The sequence below is a fragment of the Urtica dioica genome, chromosome 1, assembly GCF_054948205.1.
Source record: "Urtica dioica subsp. dioica isolate 48M chromosome 1, U.dioica_male_clone48M_v1_H2, whole genome shotgun sequence".
NCBI classification, from domain to species: Eukaryota; Viridiplantae; Streptophyta; class Magnoliopsida; order Rosales; family Urticaceae; genus Urtica; species Urtica dioica.
This window is the reverse complement of record NC_142756.1, coordinates 8,943,443-8,968,043: the sequence shown is the minus strand read 5'-3', so window position 1 is coordinate 8,968,043 and position 24,601 is coordinate 8,943,443. Positions and strand designations below refer to the sequence as shown.

Genomic DNA, 24,601 nt, shown 5'->3' with positions numbered 1-24,601 from the left:
ATAGACAATCACAAATTGCACAATAACAAAATCTCACATCAAATATAGACTAAAAATAACAAAACCTTTGGATCCGGTATATTAATTAAAAGACACGTATCTATAAACTTCCAACAAAACTTTAGATCACATATATGTTTTAAAAAAATACACATCATTTGATGGTTGAGAGAGAGAGAGAGAGAGAGAGAGAGAGAGAGAGAGTTGGGATTTTTTGTGATTTTATATAGCCTTCAAAAATGGGCTTTTATATATGGTAAAAGAATGAGATGAAAATTGCTCCAGGTACCTCATTTATATAATAAATTATATGTAAATATGAGCAAAACATATTAAAAGTACACAAGTCTATCATAAGAATTGATAAATAATACTATTATTTAGACTTTAAACGAATAAATGACACGTGATAAAAACGATCAAATTCCATGTATAAATGACATTCTTTATCTTTACTTTTTTTTTTTTGACAAAATATTTATCTTTACTTTTAGAATGATAATTTTTTATGTACCTTTCATGCTTCTCTCATAATCTTACATTTATGTATAAATTAATACTGAAATGCCACGTTGATTTGAAAACAAACTTAAAATAGTGCATTGATGCCTATTGTTCGAACGATAGAAACTTGAAAACAATGAAATTAGTTATGAAAAAAACACTAAAATAAATTATTTGCAACTGACTTTGCCTATTCAAACCTAAGAATTTCATTTTGTCATACGTTTCATATTTTTTTTAGCCATTCTACTTATGTGGCACATTATTTATACCATTTTTACACGTATTAATTAGTTAATATAATTTATTTTCGTAATTAATAAAATCTAATTTATTATTCAAAATCCCTAATTATTAGGATCTCAGTTATCTCTCTCTCTATTTTCACGTTTACTCTTTCTCTCTCTCTCGTCACATTTTTTAGCCATTGACAAATGTCAAAAACATTAAAAACGTAATTAATAATTGTTAATAACTGTTAATAGGTTTTTGCTTTGACTAATAGTCGTACTAACTGGTAATAAGTTTCTACCCAGAAACCTATTATCAATTATTACCAATTATTAACTGCGATGCTGTTGTTTTTTTTTTTTACCTTTGTTATGTCTAAAAATGTAACGAATAGAGAGAGAGAGAGAGAGAGAGAGAGAGAGAGAGAGAGAGAGAGTATTTAGGTATAGAGAAATTATTTTCATTTAATTTATTTTTGACAAAGAATGAGGGGAAAAAATAAGGATAATTATGTCTTATTGCATTAAAGATTGGCTAATTACCAAATATTACTAAAACGTTGATTATTTTACAATTCTGAGTTTTAAAAAGTCTAGTAAGCTAGAGTGCCCAATAAATCATCTGAAGACTAGTGTGGTGCGAAAACACAATTTTCAATGAAATTTCAACAAAATTCGTTCTTTTGGGTGTGTTTTATTGGGAATAATGTTAATCATATTCTCGAGAATCTTTAAGATTACATTATTTAGTTTGAGTTAGCGTTAAAAAAAATTTCCACGAATGTGATTACTGTTAATGCCTGAAAATGGATCAACACGAAAATCGGTCCGCGGTTCGGTCAAGGGTCGGACCCTATGACCGCGCGGTGGTCGAACGGAGAAGTTGTCCCAACACCTGTACCTCCGCCGTGCCGGAAAAGGATTTCCGACGACTCGTCACCTGAGAAAAGAGAAGAGAGTGAGCTAAAGGACCGCGGAGGGGTTTCCTCCGGCGGGCACTCCGACGCTCAACATTAGTCTAGGTGTCGTGCTTCAAGTTCTGGAGAGAGAAGCTCTGATGAGAGAGAAGCAGAGGTTTTGTAAGTGTGAGCCAACTTACCTCCAAATGAGGAATCTGAAGGTATTTATAGGAGTGTGATGAGTCGGGACAGGATGGTCTTTTCATTTTTCCCTTGATTTCTGTAGGGGCTGACCATGCACAATGCTTGAACCTTCCTTGCCCTCGGCGGGGCTGGGACTTTTCCTTCCTGGCCCTTGGCAGGGCCGGGACTTTTCTTTCCTGGTCCTCGGCAGGGCTGGGATTGCCTTCACAATTTTTGGGTTGGACTTCCTCCTGGAGGTCGAACCTGGCCTGGAGGTTGAGCGAGCCTACCTGGAGATCGAGCTCGCCTGGGGGTCGAGATCGCCTGGGGGTCGAGATCGCCTGGAGGTCGAGCTCGCCTGGAGGTCGACCCTGCCTGGGTGTCGAGCTCGCTTGGGGGGGGTCGAGATCGCCTGGGGATTGAGATCGCCTGGAGGTCGAGCTCGCCTGGAGGTCGACCCTGGCTGGGTGTCGAGCTCGCCTGGGGGGTCGAGATCGCCTCGAGGTCGAGCTCGCTGGAGGTCGAGCTCGCCCGAAGTCGAGCTCGTCTGAGGTCGAGCTCGCCGGGGTCGAGCTCGCCCGAGGTCGAGCTCGCCCGAGGGTCGAGCTCGCCCGGAGGTCGAGCTCGCCCGGAGGTCGAGCTCGCCCGGAGGTCGAGCTCGCCCGGGGGTCGAGCTCGCCTGGAGGTCGACCCTGGCTGGAGGTCGAGCTCGCCCGGAGGTCGAGCTCGCCCGAAGTCGAGCTCGTCTGAGGTCGAGCTCGCCCGGAGGTCGAGCTCGCCCGAAATCGAGCTCGTCTGAGGTCGAGCTCGCCGAGGTCGAGCTCGCTGGAGGTTGAGCTCGCCCGAAGTCGAGCTCGCCTGAGGTCGAGCTCGCCCGAGGTCGAGCTCGCCTGGAGGTCGAGCTCGCCCGAAGGCCGAGCTCGCCTGGAGGTCGAGCTCGCCCCTGAGGTCGAGCTCGCCCGGGGGGTCGAGCTCGCCCGGAGGTCGAGCTCGCCCGGAGGTCGACCCTGGCTGGGTGTCGAGCTCGTCTGAGGTCGAGCTCGCTGGAGGTCGAGCTCGCTGGAGGTCGAACTCGCCCGAAGTCGAGGTCGAGCTCGCCCGAGGTCGAGCTCGCCCCCCCGAGGTCTAGCTCGCTTGGAGGTCGAGCTCGCCTGGAGGTCGGCTTGGATTTTTCCTTCCTGGCCCTTGGCGTGGTTGGGATTTTTCCTTCCTGGCCCTTGGCATGGCTGGGATTTTTTCTCCTAACCCTCGGCGGGGCTAGGCTCTTCCTTCCTTGCCCTTGGCAGGGCCGGGTCCTTCCTTCCTTGCCTTTGGTAGAGCTGGGTCTTCCCTTCTTCGCCCCTGGTAGGGCTGGGTCATTCCCTCCCTGCCCTTGGCAGGGCTGGGTCCTTCCTTCCTTGCCCTCGGCGGGGCCGGATCATTCCTTCCTTCCTTGCCCTCGGCAGGGCTGGATCCTTCCCTTCTTGCTCCTGGCAGGGCTAGGTTCCTTGATTTTTTGGGTTGGGCTTGATGTTTCTCTTGGGTAAGGAAAATCTCTCATAACATTAACCCCCAGTTTCTTGGGTGACTTGTTATTCAAGAAACTTTCATTTTTTTTAGGTGGTGTGGAGCTTTTGAGAGGAAAGGTTATTTTTGTTTGTTGCTTTGGAGGAAGTCCAGCTCTTTCTGAAGGTGGGTCTTTGATTTTCCCCCTTTTTGCTGATTTTTTAATCATTCACCTGTCACTTTTCACATGATTTTTATCCTATATTGATGGATTCCACCAACCCCCATGGAGATAGTGGGCCCCCTGACCTTGGTATTGATGATTTTGTGGGGTTTAAGGATTTAGATATGTCATTTTCTCCTCCATGTGATGACTTCTTTGAGTTTGAAAGTGGAGATAATTTCCCAGATATTATTGAGGCTGCTGAAAAAAAGTCTTGGGGGCTGTGGTAAAAAGGATTTCCCTTTTATTTTGAATTCTCGGGATGATTTTTTGGGGAAGACTCCTTGCACAAATCTTTTAAAAAACCACTGTGATTTAAAAATCACTCTTTTGGGCCAACAAAATTCGTCCACGTGTCCAGCCCACCCCATTCCTCTTTCTTCTTCGCGTGTCTCACTGGACAAGGAGCTAGGGTTTTCTTTTTGCTCTTCTTCTCCTCACAGCCGCCGTCCGGTATCCTCGGCCATCCTTCGCCCGGGCGCATCTCACTCCAGCCCGTCTCTTCTTCCCTGCCGCTTGGTCTCTCCCACCGGTCCGAAATCCTCCAGCGCGGTCCCCCCTCGGCTCGGGAGATCTGGGTATTCTCCGGCGCTCCTCTCAGAAGACAAACGAGGGGAGCTCGGCCACCACCTGCGCTCAGCGTTCGGCTTTCCTTCGGCCCGGTGCTCGATCGTGCGTGAGGTCTCGCCCCCACCCCCGACCGCGTCTTCCTCCAACCCGCGTCGTCTCTCCGGGCCCGCGTACTAGGTTGGTCGGCACGGGGAGATCTGTGCACGTCCCAGGCGCGCGACCTCGGCTCCGGACAGGATCTCCTTGCGTGCCCCGGCCATTACGGCAGCCCCTCGCGCCGACCCCGACTACCGCCCCTCGTCCAGGTCTAGGAAGAAGGGAAAAGAGATCGTGCGGAAACGTCCTGGGGCCCAGGGGGAAACGGTGAGGGCGGCGATGCCGGTTGGGGTCGTGCCTTCTCCGGACAAGTCCCGGATTCGACCCAAGATACTTCCTACGGGGTCGCGGGACTATTCAAGTCTCGACATTCCGAGTAGGATCACGCCTGCTAAGTTGGCGAGGCTCCGTCGCGAGATAATTTTCTCACCCGGGGTGGAGTTCCGCGTTCCGCAAGGGGGGGAGGTCCCGAGTCGTCCACCGGTCAGTTATGCTGCTGTTCACCTTGATAGTTTGCGCAACGGCATGGGACTCCCCCTGCAGCCGATCTTGCAACGTCTCCTCGCGGCCCTTGGGTTGCATGCCGCTCAGCTATCTCAGACCTGTTACCGCTACGTCACCACATGCCATATCATATGGCATAGAAAATGCGGCCGTGCCATGACACTTGATGAGTTTTGAGGTTTGTTTGCGTTCTTCCATAACACGAGCGTCCCCGGCATGTACTCCCCTCGGGATCGTTTGAACCGCGCGCTCTTGAACGACTTGCCCTCCAAGATTTCCAAGTCATGGAAGTCCGACTGGGTCTGGGTGCCCGTCGAGCTACTTGGGGACGCACCTCGGGAGTTCAGCGTGATGGGCGACTTCCCCTCCGGCGAGGACTTGCCCGGACGCGACAGGTTTATCGCGTATATCAGGGGACTCACTCATGGGGAGCGCGAGGGGAGGGCTTACCTGGACCCCGAGCGGTGGGCCAGTGCAGGTTGGTATCCGTTTTGCGGGCCTGCCCCTGCTGACGGCTTGGCGGCGGACGAGCCCCTAGCTCTCCCGGCCATCCCTCACGAGTCGGGGCCGCCTTTGGTCGTCCTGTCAGCGTCGGAATCGCGTTCGGGAACCATGGCGCTGTCGGGCTCCAAATCTCCTCTTTCGGACTCTTCGGCAACCTCCGTGGCGTCGTCAACTCGGGCTGCCGTGTTTCGCGCGTCACCTCGGGGGGCCCCTCTGCCAGGCCCGTCGGGTCCGACCCCTTTGTCGTCTCCGTGTGTCTCGACCCCCTTGGTGGACTTTTCGGGTTTGCCGTCCCCACCGCCACCGCCAGTGGTGCAGGATGGTAGAAGCTCCCCCTAGAGGATCTCTTACTTAGTCGTTTACTTCTTCGTTTCTCCTAATGTTGTCTCCATCCCAAGTTTTCCATGCTTATTACTGATGGCTTTGTTGTGTATTACGCAGGTATGGCTCCTGTAGGTCGAGGTGAGAGGAGGAGGTTCGTACCGTCGTTAGTCCCACCCGTCGAGTTTCGTGTTGCGCCAGGTGCCCGTAATATTGTCGAGGCTTCGGCTACCCGAGTTCAACGCGAGAGGACAAGCGAGCGTAGGAGGTTTACGTCCTCGCCGGACACCCCGCCCGCCCCCCAGGGGGGGCCGGGCGCTCATGGCTCCACTGCAGTTCTCGTTGCCCACGTCAATGGTGATGGGAGGGACGGCGCGCCTCCCTCGGTCCCGCCGGCCGCGCCCTATGCCGCGCTGGGTGACCGCGATGCGGCGATAGCCTCCGCGCCCAAGGGTCGTGGTGCCACGAAGGGTAGTGGTGGTTTAAAGCGCCACGCCTCTGATGCTGACCCTCCCCCGCCAAAGAAATCTCGCGGTCTGACCGTTTCTGAACTCGGGGACCGTCTCGACGAGCGTTGCCTCCAGGACTTGGGAAAGGTTCGCATGGGAGACTTCAAATCGGTGGTTTCGAAGGGCGGTCTCCAATCGATGCGGGATGCAACAGAGCTTTCTCGCTCGGTGAGTCTTTTTCACTTGTCCTCCTGGTTGGTAGCAATGGTTTCCTGACCGTACCTCGTATTGTTATCTTATTTATTTTCAGCTTTTCATGGTGAGCGAGCATAACGAGCAAGTGTATCGAGCCGCCCGCGACCGTCTGCAGGAGATGGGGGAGATCCGCAAGGAGCGGGACTTTTTCCGCAAGGAGGCGGAACGGCTAAAGTTAGAGGCTCAGGCTGAGTGAGCCGCCGGCTTTGCTGAGGGCAAAGCGGTCGCCCGCGCTGAGGTGGCTCAGTTGAAGAAGAAGTTGGAGGAGCGCGACTTGGAACTGAAGGAGGCGGTGCTATCGTCCGACGAGTGATCTGTTGAGGTATCTCGCGCTCGCCATGAGATTGCCGACCTCAAGGAGCGGGTAAGGTGCCTCCAAGGAGAGGCGGTACATCACGCCGATAAGCTTGCTTCCATGCGCGCTCGACTTGACGAGGATAAGAAGACGATCGAGTCCCTCTGTGCCGGCCTGACGGGCGCGACGGCGACCGTTTCTCGGCTCGAAAGGTCCGTGGGGGTCAAGCTAGCGAGGATGGAGAGCGAGTGGAAGGAGGCCTCCGATGCGATGTTTTGGATGGGGGTTACCATGTGTCACGACGGTTACCAGGAGGAGAACGCTAGCATCCCCCCTACCTACAGGTTTCTCGATATCGATGGCGCTTCAGCGAGACTCCGCGCTGCCCAGCCTGATGCGGCCATGCCCGACGTTTCGATCGCCCTTCCTGCCTCCCCCCGGGCCGTCCTCGAGGGTTCGGCCGTGCCGCCCGCAGCGACCACTCAACAGGGTCAGCAGGAGGGTCCTTCCGAGGGTGAGGCGCACGTGGACCTGGGGGATGGTCAAGACGGCGATTCTAATGACGAGGATTGACGTCTCTACGGTGCTCCCGCTATTTAGCTAGCTTTTCCTTTTATCAGTACCTTATCTATCATGTTCGAGTAGATTTTTCTTTTTGTATAGTGCGGTTTTTGTGCGCCTAGTTAGATGATGATTTTGGGGATGGTGCGGTCGGTTGTGCACCTAGTTAGATTTTGTTTTGACTCTCTTTTGTGGTGTTCAAATGGTGGAATGAGAGTTATCTTCGATCTTCGTCTTTAAATGTTACTGTGTTGAATATCTTGCTTGCTTTGATGTCTTTGACTTTAGGGGTGCCTCGTCCCCTTTCCTGCTGTTAGGTCGGACGTACTCGACGTCTCTGACCCGCGTGAGTGCCCCGGAGGGCGTCTCGCCGCCTTCCTTGTTGTCAGGCTGGACGTCTTTGACGCCTCGGATCCCTGTTCGCGTGAGTGCCTCGTGGGCGCCTCGCCGCCTTCCTTGCTGTCGGGCTGGGCATCTTTGATGCCTCGGGTCCCTGTTCGCGTGAGTGCCTCGTGGGCGCCTCGCCGCCTTCCTTGCTGTCGGGCTGGGCGTCTTTGACGCCTCGGGTCCCTGTTCGCGTGAGTGCCTCGTGGGCGCCTCGCCGCCTTCCTTGCTGTCGGGCTGGGCGTCTTTGACGCCTCGGGTCCCTGTTTTGCATGAGTGCCTCGTGGGTGCCTCGCTGCCTTCCTTGCTGTCGGGCTGGGCGTCTTTGACGCCTCGAGTCCCTGTCCATCATTAACCCACAGTCTCTTGCGTGATCTTGTAAAGATTGGGGAAGAGACTTAGAAGGCTACTTCCCCCCCTAGTTCCCTTCATTGTGACATAAACATAAGCGATAATTATACGTCAGGTGATAAATAAGGGTTCGAGAAAGGGGTAAACGGATTTCATTGAACTGAAATAATGTCCTGCGGTTACATGGGACTGATTACAAAGACACTTTTGTTTGTGTTTCACTACACACTTCGTTGAAATGAAAATAATAATAAAAATGGAGAAATAAGCCGCTGGCTGAGCTCATGCATCACTGGTAATATTGTCTCAGATGCTCGGCATTCCACGGGTGTTTGATTTCTTTTCCGCTTGTTTCCTCGAGGCGGTAGGTCCTGTCACGGATCACCTGGCGGACGCGGTAGGGATCTTCCCAGGTGGGTCCGAGCACTCCTGCGCCGAGCTCTTGGGTGTTCTGGAAAACTCTCCGTAAGATGAGGTTGCCTTCAGCGAAGCAACGAGCCTTCACCCTGGAGTTGTAGTGGCGTTCGACGACCCTCTTCTGCGCCGCCATGCGTGCGAGTGCGTCTTCTCTTCTTTCTTCGATCATGTCCAGCTCCCCTCGGGAGGGTTTCGTCGTTCCCTTCTTCGTCGAAGTGTTCCACCCGGGGGGACGGGATTGCCACTTCAGCGGGGATGACTACCTCGACGCCATAGGTGAGGGCGAAAGGTGTTTCACCGGTGGCGGAGCGGGTCGTCGTCCTGTACGCCCAGAGAACGAAAGGGAGCTCTTCCGCCCACTTCCTTTTTTTGTCTTCCAGCTTCTTCTTCAGGTTTTTCTTTATGGTTTTGTTGACGGCATCGACTTGGCCGTTTGCCTGGGGGTGTTTGGGGGATGAGAACGTCTTGCTGATCCCTAGTTCCTCGCATAGGTGACGGAGTTTGTCGTTGTCGAACTGCCTCCCATTGTCTGTGACTATGGATGCAGGTATCCCATGGCGACATATTATGTTCTTCCATATGAAGTTCGTGGTGTTGCCCTCCGTGATGGGACCCAAAGGTTCCGCTTCGACCCACTTCGTGAAATAGTCGATGGCGACGATCGCGTACTCCCGTCCCCCGGGCGCTTTCAGCAGCTTCCCAATCAGGTTGATCCCCCACTTCGCGAAGGGTCGCGGGACTAAGACCATACATAACGGGGCCGGGGGGTGATGTGGGACATGGGCGAATCGCTGGCACTTGTCGCACCTTCGAGCCAGGTCGTGTGCGTCTCTCTTGAGTGTGGGCCAGAAGTATCCCTGCTTAAGGGCTTTGAGCGCTAGCGACTGTCCCGCCGAGTGGTCCCCGCATATTCCCTCGTGGATCTCTCTAAGGACACGGTCAGCCTCGTCATTCTCCAGGCATCGGAGGAGTGGTTGCGAGAATCCCCGCTTGTAGAGCGTGTCGCCCTGCAAGGTATACCTGGATGCTTGGTACTTGAGTCGTTTTGCTCCCGCATGGTCGGCGGGCAGCTCGCCATGGCGCAAGTACTTCGTCAGGGGGGTCGTCCAGGTCGGCTCGCCTCCTGTGTCGATGGCGAGGATCTCTGCCTTCTCGATTGATGGACACGCGAGCGGCTCGACCGGGACCTTCCCCAGCTCCTCGTCGTCCGCCCCAGAGGCCATCCTGGCAAGCGCATCGGCCTCGGCATTGGAGCCTCTTGGTACCTGTTTGATCTCGTACCAGGCAAATGCTTCTAGACGGCGACGGGCCTCGGCTAGGTATGCGATCATGTTTTCTTCCTTGGCTTGATATTCTCCTCCAACCTGCTTTGTGATAAGCTGTGAGTCACAGTGTATCCTGAGGTTGCACGCGCCGAGCTTCCTGGCAATCTCAAGTCCTGTGAGGAGGGCCTCATATTCAGCTTCGTTGTACGAAGCTTTGAAGCCGAAGTGGAGGGCGTACTTGAGCTTTTCATTTTGCGGGTTGGTGAGTACCACGCCCGCCCCTGAACCATGGGAGTTTGACGCCCCATCAACGTGCATATCTCACACCGGATCGCAGGGGGCGGCCTTTCTCTTTGGAGTTGGTGGCTTCTCTTTTGGTTCTCCCTCCTCATGTTGCGTCTCCATGTCATGTGTGAATTCTGCGATGAAGTCGGCCACCGCCTGACCCTTGATGGCGACCCTGGGTTGAAATTCGATGCCGTACTCGCCTAACTCTTGGGACCAGATTGCCACCCTGGAGGATGTCCCTTTCTGTAAGGCTTTCCTGATCGGGTGCTCCGTTCGTACCACGACCTGGTGCGCTTGGAAGTACGGGCGAAGCTTCCTGGCGGCGGTGGCCTAGGCGAGGGCGAGTTTTTCTATCTCGGGGTACCTGGTCTCGGCGTCCAAGAGCGCCTTGCTGACATAGTAGATGGGTTGCTGGACCTTGTCTTCTTCTCGAACCAGGACGGCGCTGACCGCCCTGGTTGACACAGACAGGTAGAGGTAGAGTGTCTCGCCGTCTTTCGGCTTTGCGAGGAGAGGTGGGGAGCCGAAGTAGGCCTTGAGCTCTTGGAACGCTGCTTCGCACTTTTCGTCCCACACAAAGTTTTTTCCACCCTTTAAAGCCTGGAAGAAATGTTGGCACCGGTCCGTTGCCTTGGACACGAAGCGACTCAGGGCGGCGACGCGCCCGGTCAGGCTCTGAACTTCCTTGACTCTCCGTGGGCTTTTCATTTCGAGCAGTGCTCGAATCTTCTCGGGGTTTGTTTCGATCCCCCGCTGATTGACCATGAAACCTAAAAACTTTCCAGACTCAACCCCGAATGCGCACTTCGTGGGGTTGAGCTTCATCTTGTACCTGCGAAGGAGCGTGAACATCTCCTTTAAGTCTTGCACATGGTCGGACGCCTTGAGGCTTTTGACGAGCATGTCGTCAACGTACACTTCCATGGTTCTCCCTATCTGTTTTGCGAACATGCGATTCACCAGGCGTTGGTACGTGGCGCCGGCGTTTTTGAGCCCGAATGGCATGACTTTGTAGCAGTATAGTCCCCGATCGGTCGTGAATGCCGTGTTGATTTGGTCAGGTTCATGCATGCGAATCTGATTATATCCCGAGTAGGCGTCCATGAAGCTCATGAGTTCATGTCCAGCCGTGGCGTCAACCACCTGGTCGATCCTCGGGAGAGGGAAGCAGTCTTTTGGGCAAGCGGCGTTGAGGTCGGAGTAGTCGATGCATATCCGCCACTTGCCGTTCGCTTTCCTGACCATGACCACGTTGGAGACCCAATCAGGGTACTCGACTTCGCGTATGAACTTGGTGGTGATTAGTTTGTCGACCTCCTCGTTGATGGCGACGTATCGCTCGGCGTTGAACGTTCTCCTCCTTTGGACCTTAGCCGTTTTTGCCTTGAGGATGTTGAGGCGATGGACTATGATCTCAGGGTCGATGCCGTGCATGTCTGCATGGGTCCACGCGAAGACATCCTTATGTTCCTGTAGGAAAGAGGCTAGCTGAGTTTTTATCATCACGGGCAGGTGGGCGCCGATCATGACCGTCTGCTCAGGCTTCTGTTTGTCTAACACGACCAGAGTCATGTCTGAAGAGGCCTCCACCGCCTTCCTGCGCGGCTCCTCCCTCGGGTCGAGTTCGCTGAACATCTGTGCGTTTTTAACATTGCACGGGTAATCATTTTCAATCTGGTATATGGTGCTGACCGTCATATCGATCGTGTCTTTTCGAGTGCCTTGGACGTAACATGCCCTAGAGTCAGCCTGGCTTCCCTGCATTATGCCAACCCCGTCGGGGGTAGGGAACTTCACGAGTAGGTGGAACGTGGAGGTGACGGCACGGAGCTGGTTAAGGGCCGGTCTCCCGATGATGACGTTGTACGCCGAGGGTTGGTCGACTATCATGTAGTTAACCATTCGGGTGACCTGCGCTCCCCCTTCCATCCCGAATGTCGTCGGCAATTCGACGGACCCTTCAGTGAAGACGCGTTCCCCTGTGAAACTGAACAGGGGTGTCTTTACGTGGACGGGAGAAATTTTCCCCAGGTTCATGCGGTCGAGAGCCGCCTTGTATATTATGTCTGCCGAACTCCCATTGTCGATGAGAACTCTCTTTACTATATTGTTGGCTATCTGGGCTTTGACGACAATCGCGTCATTGTGGGGGTGGGCTATTTTCCTTGCCTCTTCATCCGTGAAGTGTATGACTTCACAAGGCACGATCGGCGGTGGGGCGGAACGGCCCGCCAGGTTGACCTGATGCAACAGCCTGTCTCTCTCCAACGCTCGTGCGTACATCTTACATCCTTTGACGGAGTCGCCTGTTGCTGGTCCGCCCATGATGGTCGTTACGATGTTGAGTGGGGTGGCTGCCGCCTTTCCCCGATCATTGTTACGATTGGTGGTGACCCTCGTGCCTTCGAGTTGTCGCTGTTCAGCGGCCTGGGGTCGCCGGCTGGACGAAGCTCCCTTGGCAGGCACCATCTGTAGGACAAATTCTTTGAGCTGACCTCCCTGGATGAGGTCTTCGATCTGCTTCCTCAATTGAATGCACTCGGACGTGACGTGTCTGTGATCCTTGTGAAAATCACAATACTTGCTCCTGTCGCGTTGGGCGGGGTGAATCTTCATTGGTGCTGGTTCGGTGAAGTTGTCTCCATGGAGACTTAGAATTATTTCTGGCGTGGTCGACAGCGGGGTGAAGCCCGCGTCTTTCCGGAAGCGGTCGACTAGCCTGGGCCTCATGTCGCGGGGCGGGCGGACGCCAGTGATCGCGATCGGGTGTCCCCGATTCCTTTTTCTCCTCGCATCTTCACCTTCGCGGTCTTCTTCGTCCCTTCTCTGGGTGCTTCGTTCTGACGCCTTCCGGCCTTCGAGGTACTCCTCGATCGAGATGTGCTCGGCCGTCCGCGTCATGAGCTCGGTCATGGTCGTCGGTCTCTTGCCGATGAGCGACTTTAGGAACTTGCCCATCTTGAGCCCGTCGATTAGGGCGATGATCGCGTCATTGTCAGTGTAATCGCTCACCTTGTTTGCCTCCTCCGTGAACCTGCTCAGGTACCTTTGGAGGGACTCGCCGTTCCTCTGCTTGATCGACCATAAGTACGACTTCTCCTTTTTTTGCACTAGCGAGCTTGCGAAACGGGTGATGAAACGTTCCTTTAACTCCTCGAACGACCCTATCGCCCCTTTGGTCAACTTCTGGTACCATTCGAATGCCGGACCTGTGAGGGTGAGGCAGAACGCCTGACACATGGCGGCTGGGGTTTGCCTCCGGATCTGCATGGTCGTCTGGTACTGCACCAGGTGAAAGACGTGGTCACTGCTTCCGTCATAAATGAGGGTCGGGGGGAACCGGAGATCGCCGACGACCTCCTCTGTGAGTAAGTGAGGGGCGAGGGGTGAGGTTGTGCCTTCGACCATGTTGCGTATTGCGGGGTTCGAATTCTGCGTCGCCCGGAGTTCCCGTATCTCTCTTTGTAGCCCTTGTACAAGATTCATTAGCTCTGTGTCGGGGGCCGGTAGTGCCGCCGCGGGGGGTGGCATGGCCATCTGCCCAGCGTCCCTGGCTGCCTGGTTAGTTTGCACGCCCTGGCGAGGGGGCGGGTTTCCCGGGGCGGCCCCTACGGCGTTGGCAGATTTTGCCCTCGGGGGAGATTGGCGTCGTGGGATCTCCCATTGGCGGTTGAGGTGGTGTCTGAGGTCCTCATTCCTACCTGCCTGCCCTGCAGTATTGACGCGGTGGGGCGGGTGGAACCTGCGCGAGTCTCCGCTGTCCGCCACTTCTTCCCTGCCACCGAGACGAGCGAAGGCTGACCGTCGGGACGCGTCGGTGTGTGCAACAGAGTGCGCGCGAGAGTCTTGGGGGAGCGGGTTTTCGTGAAGGCGCCCTGCCGGTACGTCGGGGCGGCAGGGCGCGCGCTGGGCGCGTACGCGGTCGGCACCATGGAGGCTTGGGTCCGGGGCGTCTTCGCTCTCGTCTGGCCTGGGGTCGCGCCCTTCACGCTCAGGCGGGGTCTCCAACTGCTCCCCTCCCCTGAAGATTCCTTCCAGGGCGGGCTCGTATCCCCCGATTCTGGCCAGCGCGCCACTCAACCTGAAAAGATTATCTTCCAGGCGCGTCATCCGCGCGTCCCTCTCATCTTGGACGGGGTCGGAGGTCATGCTCGCCTGGGGGGCGTTGTGAGCCTGGTTTTGGCGAGCCTGGACTTGAGCCCGAGTGTTCATCGCGATGCTCCCCGCAGGGCGGGGGGCTGCGTTTTCGGAGACGGTCACGCGGTTGGCCATCTCGAGAGAAGGGTTCCTGATCACGTTCTTCGGTACCTAAGGTGGTGAACCTTCAAAGTCGTAGAGGAAAGGTTTGCCGGTGGAATCTCGTGGTTGTTGCTCGAGAGATCCCCTCCTTCTAGCGCCAAAATGTTAATGCCTGAAATTGGCTCACACTTACAAAACATCTGCTTCTCTCTCATCAGAGCTTCTCTCTCTAGAACTCGAAGCACGACACCTAGACTAATGTTGAGCGTCGGAGTGCCCGCCGGAGGAAACCCCTCCGCGGTCCTTTAGCTCACTCTCTTCTCTTTTCTCAGGTGACGAGTCGTCGGAAATCCTTTTCCGGCACGGCGGAGGTACAAGTGTTGGGACAACTTCTCCGTTCGACCACCGCGCGGTCATAGGGTCCGGCCCTAGACCGAATGGCGGACCGGTTTTCGTGTTGATCCATTTTCAGGCATTAACAATTACTTAGATGATGAGATTATTTTAAAATAAGGTAATCCTAGTACCACAAAAAAAAGTGTTATTCAGATTACCACCTAATGAGAATATTTGTTTTTTTTTTTTACGTACATGTGTTTTTTTAAGTCGTACATGCACGTTATAATATACATATAAATATATTAGTATATGGTATTATTATATAAGTTATGTACGTAGATATATATATATATATATATATATTATATGTATATATATTAGTATATGATATTATTTATATAAGTATGTACGTAGATACTAATTATATTTATGTATATACATATATATTATATGCCATATCTCAATAACAAACTGAAATATAAAATTTTATATTAATACTATATAAATCTATGATAAATAAATTTTTATTTTAATTACATTTATTTTAAACATTAAAAATTAATAAAAAAAAATAATTATGCATGATAAAATTATGGGTTACATGTGGTGTTTTTTTTAGCCCATTTTTTTAAATTATTTAGTATTGCACTTACCTATGTGAAACATAAACAAATTTCTACCGCCGCAAATCTTTTTCCTTTCATAGATGTTAAAGATTTTTTTTCTTCACATATTTTTATTTTTAGTTAAAGAACCATTTATATATTTAATATTCAATTTAATATTTTAATTTTTTTTTATTTATGCTAGCCTCTTTTATTAGATCTTTTTTTTTTTATAAATTATTATAACAATATATATCTGCCTTGTTTTTATTAGAAATTATGAAATTTTGTCAAATTGAATACAATAATGTAATATTCACATAAATGTATTTAAAAGATTAAAATTTACAATCAAACATTGTCATCTTACATTCTTGAGAATGTGATTCCAAAAATGTAATTATATTCCATAACCTCCAACCAAACACACTCGACTCACTTAAATTAGAGCGGTGCACGGTTGGGTCCGTTCCAAAAATCACACCAAATTGGTCCAAGTGGTCTAAAAATTAAACCAAGCTAAACAAAGTAAGAGCAACAAATGGACTGAATTGAACCAAACGGATTAAAATGGTCTGATCCATTTTAGGCTATTTTAAATCGTTATAGACCGGATCGTTCGTTTTAAAATGAAACGTCCGAGATCTATTTTTTATCATATATTTCTTAAATACTAACCGATCTAGTCTGATTTTTGATCGGTTTAGACCGTCTAAGACTGGAACAAACCGTTTCGGGCCTATTTTTCATTATATTTTTTAAATATTACTCACTCGGTTCGATTTGAACTGTTAAAAATTTTGGACCGGCTAAAATTGCACTAGTGAAATTCTATACCGTTGGTTAAAAATTGTACGCGCTCGGCGTCGCCGTTGCTAAAAGTTACAGATTTACAGTATTATGGCAGAAAATTCCTAAAAATAAAATAATAACATTTATAAAAAAACCCGAAAAAAAAGTTATATATAATAAAAAAATATATATATATTGTTATGAATCATGGTAAGCATTTCTCAAACGCGCATTCCTTGGGAATCAGTGTTACACTGTGTGTATTTAATCATCATATTAATAAAATGTTAGACTAGCAGTCAATCAAAGTTCGTACTCTTAATTTTCAAAAAAAAAAAAAAGAGTCCGGACTCTTACGACCAAGCGTTTCCAAAACCCTTTCTTCCACATTTCGAAAATGCACGCGCTCGGCGACGGCGCGTGGTGGGGATGGGCCAACCTTCCGTCCAGGAAGCCCGAACGACGGCGAAAACGTGGAAAAAGACCTAAATCGTCCAACTCCGCCGCCAAGGCCAGCGGAGGCTCCGGTTACCGGTTTCCCCTCAAACAGGCTCTCACGGCCGGTTCTCTCGTCCTCGCCGGCGATACCATCGCGCAGGTCTCTCAGCGCCTCAAAAACTCCGAAGCCGCCAAAAAAACCTCGTCTCTTCAAGATTCTGGCGACACCTCTCAGGTATTTCAGCTTCTTTGATGAAATATCACTGCTTTTTGTGCTTGTGCAGAAACTGAGGTTCTGGTTTTCGTTAATGCATGTTTGGTTGCCGAGAAAATGCCAGAAAGAGAGTATACTCTCTTTGCTCTCTTTTATGATGATTCGTATTTCGAAATGGAAATCTGCTTGTTGAAAATGAGTGTCGAAATCTACTTGCAACTTTTATGACTTATGAGCTTCATTTGTTTGTACAAAATTTCGATGCCTCAAGTTGCTTTTGTCTTAGAAGTTGGAATTTGAAATGCTTTGAAACTAACTCATTGTGCATTGAGGTTGATATTGTTGATGAGCTTATGTGAAATGTTCGTGTTCCGTTTCAAGTTTGAATGAATTTTTATCAGAGTTTGGCTGTAAGCTCGTCCACAGAACCTGATTCAGATTCTCCTTTCGGGGTACGATTGGGTACTTGCGGGTTTCTTTTATATTAGAAGGAAATCTGTTTCTGTCAATGATTCATATTTCAAAACAAAAACCTGCTTACAACTATAAGAAGAAAAGTTTATAAACCACAATTTTTTTTTTTTTTTTTGTAATCTATAAACCACATTTGTACAGCTAAAAAACTCAACGCCTGAAGTTGCTTCACTCTTACTTGTTGAAACTAACTCATTGTCCATTGAGGTTGGTATTATTGATGAACTGAAGTGAAATTTCAGTCTGTTCGCGAAAGACCTCTTTGTATTGATATCTTAACCAAGTGGGTTTCAAGTTTTAAGGAATTTGAGTTTGAGTTTGACCAAGAACTCGTCCACAGAACGTGTTGCAGATTCTCCTTTCGAGCCACGACTGGGTTCGAGCTCTTCGCATGGCTTCTTACGGGTTTCTCCTATACGGGCCCGGTTCATATGCGTGGTACCAGTATCTCGATCGCAGTTTGGGCGATCCAACGGTCAGTAACATAGCGCTGAAGGTGTGTGACTCTGCCGACTTTTCAAACTTTCGACATTTAGAGTTAAGTGACCGATTTTTGTATTTCTTTCAATTTTCTGTCGTACAGGTTATACTTAACCAAATCGTGCTTGGTCCGTGTGTCATCGCTGTTGTTTTCGCGTGGAACAACCTTTGGCTTGGAAAGCTCTCGGAGCTTCCAAACAAGTACCAGAGAGATGCTCTTCCTACACTGCTTTATGGTTAGCCCTATCTTGGACTGCTCTTTATGTTGCTTGGATTATACATATGCTTCTTCCCTTTTTTCATCTAGTTTGATGTTCTGTATCTTCTTTTGTTGTAACTATTATTATTATTATTGTTATTCAGGTTTTAGGTTCTGGATTCCTGTCAGTGTATTGAACTTTTGGTATACTTCTCTTTCCCTTTTTTCCCTTCTTCTGAATTCTTGATTATTATATTTTTCTCTCTTGTCTAAGCTTTTTATTATATCATGTTAGGCGAGAGGATTCAACCATATTCCTGCCTGAAGAGTTGAACAAAAAATATGGCTATGTAAAAAGAATAATGAAGGGGAAACATCAGATTAATTTTTTGTCTCACTTGTCACTTTAATTTCTTCTAATTATACACAAAGCTCTAACTTTTAATTCCGCAGAAGAATCAGTTTTTTTTTTTTTTTTTTTAATACTCTAATCAACACAGTAGATCGTTATAGCATATATATGAATTCAGTCTGTTATAATAATTATATTCTAATTAAAAAATGTACTCGTTTCGGAAAGCTGTGGCTTGTCATTTTCGTATCTTATACCTGTTGAATGTTCTTGTCTTTTACACAGGGCTGTACCGCTTCAAACTCGTGTAGCTTTCATGTCACTGTGTTCGGTATTCTGGAACTTTTGCCTGTCCACTGTTTTGAGCAAGTGAATTTCACTTTTGGGGTCACCTGTTTTATTTTATATCACCCGGAAATAGACTTAGCTCAAGGTATGCTAATCAGAATCTCGAGCTCCAAGATTATTTCCTATTACTGGTTTGTTTGTAAATCCGTCGACATGAACATGTTGTAATGAACGATGTACACACACACACACACATTTGATACAGTGCTGGTTTTGATATTTTTGCCAGCCTTTACAATGCATTTGGTTTTAAATTTGAAGGTCATTGTCAAACAAGTTTGATCACTTGATGGAGTTTACTATACTTTACATTGCTGCCTTGAATCATTATACGAGATTCTCTCGGAGTTGGTCTAGATCTCTTGATATAACACATCTTTGCTTCAACACACAAGAGAAAGAAAAATGCATTTATGCTATTTATTTACAATAAAGGACCAAAATACACGATAAGATTATGTCATCCACAGCCTAGACATTCTTTCAGCAGCGTGGCGAATAAGGTTTATTTATTTATTTATTTTTTTGGTGGGAGTTGAATTTCGGCGCTGTGAATTTTCGGACCCTGTAAATCGGGGGACCAAAGTGTTACGGAACCAAAGTTTCACAGGGGAATAAAGCTTGAACTACCAAAGGGATTAGATTTGTGTTTGATAGTGAAAGGCTCTCAAGTTTTCTCTCCATTTGGAATCTTATTCCTTCCTGAATTAATATCTCTCTCATCTTTTAATTTTTGGGGCACTTGCCACAATGGAATAGAATCTCTTTTGAGATGGACAAAGAACCATACTTTAACAACTTCTGGCAACTAAAGCCAAAATTTCAGAAAGAAAAGTAGGATAGAAGAATTCAGAACAGTATCATTACTTACAAGGATACGAGTTTAACCATTCACCAAAGACACATGAATGATCTTTGCTCAAACACCTGAAGGAATAATAAAGCTATATATTACAATCCTAAATCTCAAACAGCCGAAAAAACAAACAAATAAATTATTTTGTGAAACATGCTGAACAGAAGCAGAAGCACAAACAATTCATCTCCATCGGCGACACCGAGCTGGCGATCTTCGAGGGACTATGGCTATTATGAACCCAACCTCGCGTATGACTCAAATCACAGACATTTTTTCCTGCCCACAGGATCCCAATCTTCACGATCCAATCCGGTACGAATTATTTTTCTTTCTTTCTTTATCTACATTTTTCGTCAAGTCACCCACTAAATCCTCGTATTTGCCGACCTTATCAGCAGGATTTCAGGGGCCCGATGAATGAACCACCGCGGTCCTTTGCAAGAAGGACATCAAGTTTTGGCTCAGCCAGGTACAAATTCCAAACTATAACAGCTCAAAATTCCATGTCATCATCGCATAAACACACTCTCTAAGTTTTCCTTCTTCGACCCAGCTTCCCAACCCACAGCCAACGTCCCCCGATGCAAATCGTAATCATCGACCCGCAAGCCCCGCGGGAGTCGAACCGTTGGGCGGTCCCCGTGGTCCGGCCCGCGGGGGATCGCCACCACCCGAGGCCGCGCCAGAACGCTGCCACGGAGAGCCTGAAGAAGGAGGTGTACAACCCGAGCACGAAGAGGATAACGAACGCGGTGAACCTGTACTATCGAGACACCCCGGTGGACCCCAGAGCCCTCGCCAGCGAGGACGACGGGAAACGGTGCTCGGTCTGCCTCGAGGACTTCGAGCGCGGCCAAGAGGTCGCCGTCACGCCTTGCAAGCACATGTTCCACGACGAGTGTATCGTCCCGTGGGCCAAGTCCAACCCTCACTGCCCCGTTTGCCGCTCCGCTTTGGGCCCGAAAGCCCCCGAACCTTCTTCTTCTTCTTCTTCTTCTGCGTCGACTGTACCTATGGCGCGCTTTGATAGCTACTTCGACGACGACAGGACTAGAGCGAGCATGGCGGGTCCCGGTTTGAGCACCCAAGAGTTTCTGTCCATTCTGAGGGCTCTCGGAGAAGGGTTCCACTTAGAGTGAGTTGAGTGTTGTTGGCTTTGTTTTAAGTGATGAAGGGTTTTATGAGAATAATGATTTTGTTTGAGCCAAACAAAGTTGTAGCCTAAAGCATTTACTAAATATATATATTTATTCTCTTGCAGCGAATTAGTGCTGGAATTTTTTATTATGTTAGGAAGATAAATGAACCGCAATTAGAGTAAAATTCGTAATTAATAGACCGAAAGTATAGTCTCGGTCATTTTAGCCGAGAATTGCAACAACTTGAAGTCACGAGCTGTCGACAAAGATGGCCGGGATTCCGTTTGGTGGTTTTCCTCAATAAAGAAACAGAGACGGAATGTTATTTCCGTATCTGGATCCGCGGAATCGACATGTTGGTTTCTGCCGGATTTGGTTTGTCCACATATATATTTCGATTTTTCAGATATCATGATTGTTGTACATCAAATGACCGGATAAAAAAAATAGCTCACATCCAAAGACCACGATAAGTCGGGACGAGAGCGAAAATTTCTAATGGATGAGAGCTCTAATTTCAGTACAATACATATCATGCAAGAGTAACGCATATTTATTAAACACGTAAAGGTGTGGTGGACGCAATTCTCATTATATAAACGTCCGATCCTGTTTTAAAACATGATCTGCAATGTCGCATCCACGGCGATCCCGTTAAAATTTTACGAACAATACCTAATTATTATTATATTTTTTTAATTTTTTTACAAATTTGCAATGTATAAAACATGGCGTCTTACTGTCCAAACATATGTTGACTTATATTTGGTATATAAAAATATTTAAGAAAGTTACTTCTCTTTTTTTAATTTTTTTTTCTTCTGAAAAACGTGAGCAGAACGGGAAATAAAATAAAATCCTCACTTAAATAACGAAGAAATACCATGGTTACAATCAAGGACTAATGCCACAATGATCGTTCATGACCTTTTACAAAGCGCAAGGAATGACATTACCCAATCACCGAGGGTACGAATTATGAATAAGTGCAAAGCGAGACAAATTATGAGCGGCCTTATTACAAGTGCGAGTGCGAGGATGAAACAAAATCTTCTAATCTGAAAAACTAGACGACAAGACCTTAATAGCTGTGATCTCCGAACAATTTAGAGTATTTGTCAAGAAACAAATTCTTAATACACAAGTGGTATCAGGAAAAACAAGCAAAACTTACACCGAAACTTATGTTATCCCGTAAAAATAAAATGAAGGGATTAAATTGTCATTTTTGTCTCTTTTACCACTAGAAACGAAAAGAATAAATATTTAAACTCTCATCGGGAGTTATGAGTAATAACACGTCTGGGAAATTTTTTCTGAGAGACGACACAGAGAGAGAACATCGACGAGTGTGTGTGTGAATAGTTTGATCACTCTCTTCAGTGGAATCTCCGTCTCATTGTTTAACTCGGCTTCAGGTATGTATCTCTATTTCACTCCCAATCACCGCCGTGTTTCCGATTCAGTTTTGTAGGAAAGCGTGGTTTGTTTTCCGTTTCTCGATTTGGATCGCCGGTTCTCGGGTTTTCCGTGAATTCTATGTAGAATCGATCGTAATTTAGTTAAGCGAGAAAGACTGCGTAGGAGATCTAATGGGAAATTGAGGCGATGAGGATTAAGAGATCTAAGGTTTATCAGGGTTCATGGAAATTCATTTTCGGTTCGTTGCTTGATTGAATCATTTAGATGAAGCTTATTAGCGAATTTGATTGCTTTCAAGTTCCAAATAATCAATCATTTTTTAGGTCACTATATTACAAACCGATGACATTTAAAAAAAATATATATATATTACAAACACATGTCAGTTTTTTTAGGGGTTTCTCTTCATTGTTTGGCAATTAGCCAATAATAGCCTTCTAGGCAATTTCGAACATTTACCTATGTGGGTCTTTATTCCCTTGTAATTTGCTTTTTACAGTCTAGGAAGTCATGTTCAAAGCTCCCTCTATGCATCGTCACTTGTCCTTGAGAATGAGTTCTTTGTATATCTAGTACCTTATGCTTGAGTTGGTTTCTTTGAGTACTGTGAATTCAAATTCTACCTATATAATTGCTGTGTGGTACTTCTCATACAATAAAAAAAATTAATCTAGGTTTATTATTGTTTCGAGATTGTCTGAGGATGAGTTGTTTGTATATCTATTACTGTGTTGCCTTTGTTCTTAATCCGAGCTCATATGCTTGACTTGGTTGTTTTACTGTAAATTCAATTTCTATCTAGACTTCCCGATCCCAAGTCTATTGATGGTTGATCGCACATTGTTTTTTCAATATATATATAAAGTGAATCTCGGTTTATTATTGTTTCGAGATTGTCTGAGAATGAGTTGTTTGTACTTTGTATATCTATTTACTTTATTGCCTTTGTTCTTAATCCGAGCCCATATTCTTGACTTGATCGTTATACCGTAAGTTCAATTTCTATCAATACAATTGTTGTGTGGATCTCTTACAAAGTTTATTTTCCAAAATACCCGTCTCCAAACCCTAAGAATCTCCATGGACCGAGACTTTCCGATCCCTCCGGTGATCTTCCCCGGCGGATCATCCGCTCCTCAGCGCCGCGTTGCGACGCCGCCTTTCTCCTCCGCCTCGTCGATTCCATTCATGTCCTTCGACATCGGCTCCGCCGCCGCCTCGACATCCTTCTCCGTTGGTCCGATCGGCGGCGGAGGAAACGCAAACTTCGAAGACGAAGAGCCTCTCCTCGACGAGCTAGGGATTCACCCCGACCAGATCTGGCGAAAAACCCGCTCGGTCCTCAACCCGTTCCGAGCCAACCCAGAGACCCACCGCGACTCGTCGGACCTCTCGGGTCCGATCCTCCTCTACGTCCTCCTGTGCCTGTTCCAGCTCCTCGCCGGAAAGATCCAGTTCGGCGTGATTCTCGGCTGGATCGTGGTCTCGTCGATCTTCCTTTACGTCGTGTTCAACATGCTGGCCGGGCGGAGCGGGAATCTCGATCTGCACACGTGCACGAGCGTCGTCGGGTATTCGATGCTTCCGGTGGTGATCCTCTCGGCGGCGGGGCTTTTCTTGCCTCAGGTCGCGGCGGTGAGAGCGGCGGCGACGGCCGTGTTCGTCGTGTGGTCGACGAGAGCGTGTTCGAGTCTCGTGGTTTCGTTGGCCGACGGAGGCGACGAGCACCGAGGACTTGTCGCGTACGCTGCTTTCTTGATCTATACTCTGTTTTCGCTTCTTGTTATATTCTAGGGCTTAGGAACTTGGTTTTTCTTCATGTAGTTTGGGGTGGTTGTGATTTATATGGAAGGAAGGTTCAGAAAAAAAATGATCATTTTTTGTAGAACAAATTGTTGGTTTTGAAGCTGGTTAATCTCCCACTTTTTTTTATTTATTTTTTACATTTGATTTCTATACATTACCTGCTATCTTTCGGAGAAAAATGATATATTATTGAATTCAATAATGAAATTGTTATGTGTTGAGGAAAATTGCTAGTTTTGAAGTGCTTGTTATGGCTGATTCAATTATTTTCCTCTCGTCTGATCTCTTTAGAGACTGGAAGAGAACGCTTTAGCTTTTAGTTTGCTTCGGCTTTCCTAAAGGTCTCTAAAAGAAAATCAATTTAGAGCTGGTACAGCTTCCTCTAAAAACTGTCCATTTGCTTGATAATTTTTGTTTAATGATGCCACGAGGTCGAGTTCTGCACTTATATCTCTATAAATGGTGCCATTATAAGTTTCTTAGAAACCATTCCAGGCTCACTGCTGCAACGTTCTAAAAATTTCCATAACCTTGGTTAGCACTTTATTTATTCAACTTGTGTGTATGATTGACGTCGCTTGTAAAGCCTGAAAACTTTACGAAGAAGGCGAAGAATGTGATGCGAAAAAAAAAAGAGACTGGGAAATTATTAATAATATCGAGGAGATCATGAATGAAATTAATAATTTTTCACAGGGCTCTATTTTCTCCATCCAGTACCCGGGTTTGGATTGGGACAGTGTCGAGTGAACTCCTGTCCTCGAGGAGAACAATATTAGATATGGACGTGCTCGTGCATTATTTTAGACGCCCCTTTCAGTCATTTCCTCCACGGCCCTCCCTTGCATACATAGGGCATCGATTACCGTGAGTTTGTATGGAGAGACGCCGAGATCATTCACGCCCTCGAAAGCTGCTAGGCTCGGTCCCGCTGGATAAAGATGGGCATTTTATCCGGTTAAAATAACCTTGTTAGCTTGTATGTAAAATAATCATAACCAACGTCCTCGCTAACCGCTCAGGCGAGATCATGGGTGACACAATCTCAAAGAGCATTTATAAGCATTTGTAAATGGGTCGGATGCCCGATCCCTCAGCCAAGAGTATGTTT

The 24,601-nt window shown here is 48.0% G+C and overlaps 5 protein-coding genes across 7 annotated transcripts; 3 read left to right on the top strand and 2 right to left on the bottom strand.

Annotated features, from left to right (window-relative positions):
* Nucleotides 1–8,103: 8,103 nt before the first annotated feature.
* Nucleotides 8,104–9,814, bottom strand: LOC149407045 (uncharacterized). Its single transcript, XM_089618331.1, has 2 exons — nucleotides 8,669–9,814; nucleotides 8,104–8,490 (listed from the first exon to the last, which is right to left on the bottom strand). The coding sequence occupies exons 1-2, from the start codon at nucleotides 9,812–9,814 to the stop codon at nucleotides 8,104–8,106; spliced, it is 1,533 nt and encodes a 510-aa protein (XP_089474457.1).
* A 300-nt stretch (nucleotides 9,815–10,114) lies between these two features.
* LOC149407044 (uncharacterized) lies at nucleotides 10,115–14,056 on the bottom strand. The gene is made up of 2 exons (XM_089618325.1): nucleotides 10,701–14,056; nucleotides 10,115–10,616 (listed from the first exon to the last, which is right to left on the bottom strand). Exons 1-2 carry the CDS (start codon nucleotides 14,054–14,056, stop codon nucleotides 10,115–10,117), a joined length of 3,858 nt encoding a protein of 1,285 aa, XP_089474451.1.
* Nucleotides 14,057–16,065: 2,009 nt separating this feature from the next.
* LOC149407043 (Peroxisomal membrane 22 kDa (Mpv17/PMP22) family protein) lies at nucleotides 16,066–18,524 on the top strand. The gene is made up of 5 exons (XM_089610617.1): nucleotides 16,066–16,432; nucleotides 17,226–17,381; nucleotides 17,469–17,601; nucleotides 17,729–17,768; nucleotides 18,202–18,524. The coding sequence occupies exons 1-5, from the start codon at nucleotides 16,157–16,159 to the stop codon at nucleotides 18,287–18,289; spliced, it is 693 nt and encodes a 230-aa protein (XP_089466743.1). The 5' UTR covers nucleotides 16,066–16,156; the 3' UTR covers nucleotides 18,290–18,524.
* Nucleotides 18,525–19,088: 564 nt separating this feature from the next.
* LOC149407042 (uncharacterized) lies at nucleotides 19,089–20,566 on the top strand. Of its 2 annotated transcripts, none has more exons than XM_089610614.1 (3): nucleotides 19,089–19,435; nucleotides 19,522–19,592; nucleotides 19,677–20,566. In XM_089610614.1, exons 1-3 carry the CDS (start codon nucleotides 19,274–19,276, stop codon nucleotides 20,260–20,262), a joined length of 819 nt encoding a protein of 272 aa, XP_089466740.1. In that variant the 5' UTR covers nucleotides 19,089–19,273; the 3' UTR covers nucleotides 20,263–20,566. The 2 variants fall into 2 exon arrangements, with proteins under 2 accessions (XP_089466740.1, XP_089466735.1); XM_089610609.1 differs by having other exon boundaries at nucleotides 19,519–19,592.
* A 922-nt stretch (nucleotides 20,567–21,488) lies between these two features.
* LOC149407041 (uncharacterized) lies at nucleotides 21,489–23,711 on the top strand. Of its 2 annotated transcripts, none has more exons than XM_089610604.1 (2): nucleotides 21,489–21,680; nucleotides 22,184–23,711. In XM_089610604.1, the coding sequence occupies exon 2, from the start codon at nucleotides 22,765–22,767 to the stop codon at nucleotides 23,476–23,478; it is 714 nt and encodes a 237-aa protein (XP_089466730.1). In that variant the 5' UTR covers nucleotides 21,489–21,680; nucleotides 22,184–22,764; the 3' UTR covers nucleotides 23,479–23,711. The 2 variants fall into 2 exon arrangements, with proteins under 2 accessions (XP_089466730.1, XP_089466729.1); XM_089610603.1 differs by having other exon boundaries at nucleotides 21,493–21,680; nucleotides 22,758–23,711.
* The last annotated feature ends 890 nt before the right edge of the window (nucleotides 23,712–24,601 follow it).

Coding starts and splice junctions, on each gene's coding strand:
- LOC149407045 (XM_089618331.1), bottom strand. CDS start 9,814: ATGCACGTTGATGGGGCGTCAAACTCCCATGGTTCAGGGGCGGGCGTG. Junction 8,491..8,668: donor CATCCCCCAAACACCCCCAG/GCAAACGGCCAA, acceptor GCGTCGAGGTAG/TCATCCCCGCTGAAGTGGCA.
- LOC149407044 (XM_089618325.1), bottom strand. CDS start 14,056: ATGGCCAACCGCGTGACCGTCTCCGAAAACGCAGCCCCCCGCCCTGCG. Junction 10,617..10,700: donor ATAGGGAGAACCATGGAAGT/GTACGTTGACGA, acceptor GCTCCTTCGCAG/GTACAAGATGAAGCTCAACC.
- LOC149407043 (XM_089610617.1), top strand. CDS start 16,157: ATGCACGCGCTCGGCGACGGCGCGTGGTGGGGATGGGCCAACCTTCCG. Junction 17,382..17,468: donor TCAGTAACATAGCGCTGAAG/GTGTGTGACTCT, acceptor TCTGTCGTACAG/GTTATACTTAACCAAATCGT. Junction 17,769..18,201: donor GTCAGTGTATTGAACTTTTG/GTATACTTCTCT, acceptor TCTTTTACACAG/GGCTGTACCGCTTCAAACTC.
- LOC149407042 (XM_089610609.1), top strand. CDS start 19,274: ATGCTGAACAGAAGCAGAAGCACAAACAATTCATCTCCATCGGCGACA. Junction 19,436..19,518: donor AATCTTCACGATCCAATCCG/GTACGAATTATT, acceptor CGACCTTATCAG/CAGGATTTCAGGGGCCCGAT. Junction 19,593..19,676: donor TCAAGTTTTGGCTCAGCCAG/GTACAAATTCCA, acceptor TCTTCGACCCAG/CTTCCCAACCCACAGCCAAC.
- LOC149407041 (XM_089610604.1), top strand. CDS start 22,765: ATGGACCGAGACTTTCCGATCCCTCCGGTGATCTTCCCCGGCGGATCA.